This window comes from Cotesia typhae, unplaced genomic scaffold (assembly GCF_013202065.1).
Source record: "Cotesia typhae breed Kobodo isofemale line unplaced genomic scaffold, CoteBio_Ctyphae contig_33, whole genome shotgun sequence".
Taxonomy (NCBI): Eukaryota; Metazoa; Arthropoda; class Insecta; order Hymenoptera; family Braconidae; genus Cotesia; species Cotesia typhae.
The window spans coordinates 109,711-114,081 of record NW_027423741.1 but is presented as its reverse complement, the minus strand read 5'-3'; the positions used below and the strand labels follow the sequence as shown (position 1 = coordinate 114,081).

General features: G+C 29.2%; 2 protein-coding genes across 3 annotated transcripts; one reads left to right on the top strand and one right to left on the bottom strand.

Annotated features, from left to right (window-relative positions):
* The first annotated feature begins 1,448 nt into the window (after positions 1 to 1,448).
* On the top strand, positions 1,449 to 2,742 carry LOC141526078 (ubiquitin-like protein 4A). 2 transcript variants are annotated; one of them, XM_074240837.1, is made up of 4 exons: positions 1,457 to 1,611; positions 1,741 to 1,853; positions 1,972 to 2,077; positions 2,188 to 2,742. In XM_074240837.1, the coding sequence occupies exons 2-4, from the start codon at positions 1,806 to 1,808 to the stop codon at positions 2,484 to 2,486; spliced, it is 453 nt and encodes a 150-aa protein (XP_074096938.1). In that variant the 5' UTR covers positions 1,457 to 1,611; positions 1,741 to 1,805; the 3' UTR covers positions 2,487 to 2,742. The 2 variants fall into 2 exon arrangements, with proteins under 2 accessions (XP_074096937.1, XP_074096938.1); XM_074240836.1 differs by having other exon boundaries at positions 1,449 to 1,853.
* Positions 2,733 to 4,147, bottom strand: Gem2 (Gemin 2). Its single transcript, XM_074240835.1, has 5 exons — positions 3,818 to 4,147; positions 3,662 to 3,746; positions 3,392 to 3,544; positions 3,030 to 3,317; positions 2,733 to 2,964 (listed from the first exon to the last, which is right to left on the bottom strand). The coding sequence occupies exons 1-5, from the start codon at positions 3,922 to 3,924 to the stop codon at positions 2,872 to 2,874; spliced, it is 726 nt and encodes a 241-aa protein (XP_074096936.1). The 5' UTR covers positions 3,925 to 4,147; the 3' UTR covers positions 2,733 to 2,871.
* Positions 4,148 to 4,371: the final 224 nt, after the last annotated feature.

Sequence of the window (4,371 nt, the reverse complement as noted above, 5' to 3'; positions counted from 1 at the left end):
CGAGATCAGGAGTTCTCCGACATCTCCAAACAACTCTTTAATGTCCTCTTACGTGACGTTGGCCTGAAGGTTGCTGACGATAATTCTGTACCCGGTGTTCGGGAAGCTCTTGCGAGAGTTTAGCTCGGGTCTGGACTTCATGCTGTCCAACCTGGACTTTACTCCCGGCTACCGGGTGCTTCGGTATTATTTGTCTTCGTTCTCCAGGTCGTCCTCGTTGATATGGTCCATGACTTGCTTTCAAATCTCCAGCAGTCCTCGTCGTGATACATGGGCTCTAGTTTCTGCAGGAATTGGGAACGCGTGCCACCACTTTTAGCTGCCTGGGGCGGTCCAGGTCCGCGGTCTTCCGCACAGATCTGCTTACAGAGCTTGGAGGCGCTAACGTTATTTTTGTTCGACCAGTTCTTGACGGAAGATAGCGCGTTCTCCATTCCGAAAATTCACGACAGCGGCGGAGGTGGCTGCGTACTCGTTTCTGACTGTTTGTCTTAGAGGAACTTGGAGATCCATCGAATAGTCATCTTGGAAAACGGGTTCCTCCGGATAGTCGACAAGAGGCCGGTATAATTGAAAGTCCTTTCACATTCAGCCGGCATCTGCTGTCCCCCAGATGATGGCTGTCCCCAGATGGTGGCTGTCCCCCAGATGGTTCATGAGCATCACATGCCAAGTCTCATGTCTCGGGCCCAGTCCAGCTCCAGGTAACGGGTACCCCTAATATATATTTTTAGTTACATATAAAAAAAAAAATAAATAAATACATAAATAAATATATAACTAAATAAATAAATAAACAAATAGATAAATGAATAGCTACTTTGATATTGTGTATCCTAAATAATTATTGATATTATTTTGTTATAAATTGATTTTGCAAATTGGGTTTTTATTTTTATTTTTAAATAAGTTTTTATTTTTTTACTTGTTAATAATTAATTTCATTAGACCTTTACAGTTTATTCGATAAGTATAATTACTTTAATGTTAATATGCATCCATAGATTTTTTTTTTAATTGAAAAATTAATTTAACAATTAACATACTGGACTGCGTGATTTGCCGCCCGGAAGTCAATTTGAAAAATTTTTAGTTCTTATCACATGAAATCTATTATATCAACTGAAATTGTTTCCATCTTCAATCGATATTGCCGCTCGATTTTTGTTTAAAACCTCACGTTTATGAAACCTCACATTAGCAAAATCTCACGATATTGAAACGTCACATTTATTAAACCGTTTTTTTCATAAACCTCACATTTTAAAAGTCTCACGTTTATTAAAGTTTACATATTGAAAACATCACATTTTTCAAAGTATACGTTTTGAAAATATCACATTTATTAAACCAATTTTTTTTAAAACCTCACATTAGTAAAGTCTCACATTCATGAATTCAGACGTTTCATAAACACGATTTTGATGAAAACATCACATTATTAAAAGTATGAATTAGGACTAAGTTATGGCACCCAAGGAAAAAACATAAAAATAATAATTAAAAAGAAAAGATTCGACATATGTGTCAAAACGATAGAAGATAGGATAGAAGAAACGATCGACAATTAGAGCGAGAACGAGCACGAAGATTGAAGAAGAGTGGAGAAGGGTGAGGAGACAGAGACGTGTATTTGTTCAGAAAATATAACCTGTATTTTTTTGAAATGCTTAATGCACTTCTGTCATCTGGATGTTTTATTTATTACAATTGGTTCCATTAAAACAACATTTTTTTTAGTTCTATTTGTGTGACAGTGGAGTTATTTTTGTTCTTATTTTATTTATTATTTTTAATAAAACACCATGAAAATTTTAGTTAAAATTCTTCAAGGACGAGAGTGTGTCGTGGAGGTACGTAAATCTATTTTATTTCTTATTTATTCAATACACTATTATTACACTGTCATTTTTATTTGTAAAATTACCAATTACTTTATAAATATACGTAATAAATTTTTATTTTTAATAGATATCACCATCAGAAACTGTTTTGGAATTGAAAAATAAAGTTAGCGAGCTTTTGGGTGTGGACGTTCCTCAACAAAAACTTCTGCTTACTGGCAAAACACTTGCAGGTTAATTTTTAATTTTTATATTTATTCTGTACTATTTATTTTTTATTATAATTATTATTGATACTATTTTTTTTTTTTTTTTTTTTTTTTTTTTTTTTTTTTATTTGCAGATGAAAATCCATTGAGTTTTTATCCAGGAATAAAAGACGGCAGCAAGTTAAATCTAGTTGTCCGAAAAACAACACAAGAGTCAAGCGATGAGAAGTCACCTGCAGTACAAAAATATGGAACAGCGTTGCTGCGTGAATCAGTATCTAAAATATTAAAAAAATATTACAGTCAAACAGAAACGGAGTCAATTACCAATGAACTGGTCAAGGAATTAAGGACCAAAGTTAATAACCTTAGTTTCGATGATTTGGAAAGATTAGCTACGGCTCTACTTCAAGATCAAGAAAATATAGTATGATGTAATATTTATTAATATTAATAACGATAATAATATTATTTACTATTCCAATTTATCCCTTTACAATATATAATTATTAATATTGATACTTTAATAATAGTTTAACTATATTAATATTAATTTTCTATTAACATAAATCATCATGGTATATTAAAAAAAAAAAAAAAAATTACGTAATCAATTTAAGTTAGAAAATGAATCATTTTTTTTAATTGTAATAACATCTCAACAACAAAATACACCAATTTATAAATTATATTGACTATTTATTATTTTTTTATGCTAGAAATAATTATGAATAATTTTGATAATTATTTATATAAATAAAAATCAGATATATTAAAATATAAAAAAATTTATTTGATACTTAATTTACAGTATTTTATTAAGGATCAGCTAGATCTAATTGTCTGAAATATCTTGCTACGAGACAGATGAAAAGATTCATAGTTGATACCTCTGCATCATTGCTACAAGTCTGGAAAAAAAAAAAATAAATAACAATTTATAACAAATTTTACGTATCAAATGATGACTTCTTACTAAATTAGCTCTGGCGCGTGAACAAGCTCTTGCTAATTTTCTTAAACATGAACAGACATCAGGATCTAAAGGAAGATCAACTACACTTAGTAAAGCATAAATCCAACGTCCTAACTGAGTAGTTAAGCCTTGACTCTCAACCTCTTCAACAAGATACTCGAGTAGTTGGTCAACCAATTGAATGTGATCTTTTATGCAAAAAATGGTGTCTAAAGTTGGAAAATGAACTTCCTGATCATTAGATCCAAGAAAAAAATCAATCCAGCCTTTCTGATTTTCTTTATTCGGCTAAAAATTAAATACAATTATCAATTGTAAAAAGAAAAAAAAAAAAAAAATTAACAGGTGACGACATAACTTACAAGTACTTCTGACTTGTTTTTATCCCTGGAGTTTTTCTTTTCAATTTCAAGTTTGGCTACGTGAAGTCTCAGCTCAGAAAAATTAGCTACTTGACAATTTTGCCACTCCAATGTTGGACATAACGTTGCTGGAGCTTCTACACACCCTGTCAACTTTTTCAATATCCTCCATTTATTAATTTCTTTTAGAATAATCAATTGTGACTCTATTGTGAATTTAATTGTTTTATAAAAATTTTTTAAAATAAAGAAATAAATAATTATACTTACAGTTTCGGTAGGAACGTCAGGACTCTTTAACTTTTTACTGTCAATATTAGCTACAACAATGTCATCGCACTGTTGAGCTTCAACTCTAAAATTAAATAATTTTTAATTAATAATTAATATAATTATAATTATCAATAAAAATATAATTATAATTACACGACACGTTTAATGTAATCTTCACCAGAAGTTGGAGGTTTTGAAAAATCAATTTCTCCATTTATTTCTCCAACGACAAATACTGGTTCTCGGAATGAATCACTCATTATTTTATTTTCAATAACTATTTAAAATACTTGATTAACAAACTAAACAAAACATCACTTATCAGATTCATTGTTGTATTTTTTTTATCACTCCATATACTCCCATGCGATTGATATATATATATATATATATAGAAAATTTTATTGAACAATGTAATAATAATTTTTAATAATATAATTAAAATTTCGAAATACTTATTTAATAAAATATTTTTTTTTTAATTTATATTTATAATTTATAATATAAAAAAAAAAATGTATTCATTATAGTTGAGGTTATACCGGCAAAATAAATGTTTATATTATCGACAATAAATTAGTATAAATGAGTGTTTTTATCATTAAAAATATTAATAATAATAATAATAATAATAATTTTATAGTCAAGCAATGACGTAAATATTGGTATATACATACATATAAAAATTGATAAAAGCTTTAAAGTAG

Excerpts from the sequence above, each read along its gene's own strand:
- LOC141526078 (XM_074240836.1), top strand. The coding sequence starts at position 1,806 with ATGAAAATTTTAGTTAAAATTCTTCAAGGACGAGAGTGTGTCGTGGAG. Across the intron at positions 1,854-1,971 it reads GACGAGAGTGTGTCGTGGAG|ATATCACCATCAGAAACTGT; the intron begins GTACGTAAATCT and ends TATTTTTAATAG. Across the intron at positions 2,078-2,187 it reads TACTGGCAAAACACTTGCAG|ATGAAAATCCATTGAGTTTT; the intron begins GTTAATTTTTAA and ends TTTTATTTGCAG.
- Gem2 (XM_074240835.1), bottom strand. The coding sequence starts at position 3,924 with ATGAGTGATTCATTCCGAGAACCAGTATTTGTCGTTGGAGAAATAAAT. Across the intron at positions 3,747-3,817 it reads GATTACATTAAACGTGTCGT|AGTTGAAGCTCAACAGTGCG; the intron begins GTAATTATAATT and ends ATTTAATTTTAG. Across the intron at positions 3,545-3,661 it reads CTGACGTTCCTACCGAAACT|TTGACAGGGTGTGTAGAAGC; the intron begins GTAAGTATAATT and ends ATATTGAAAAAG.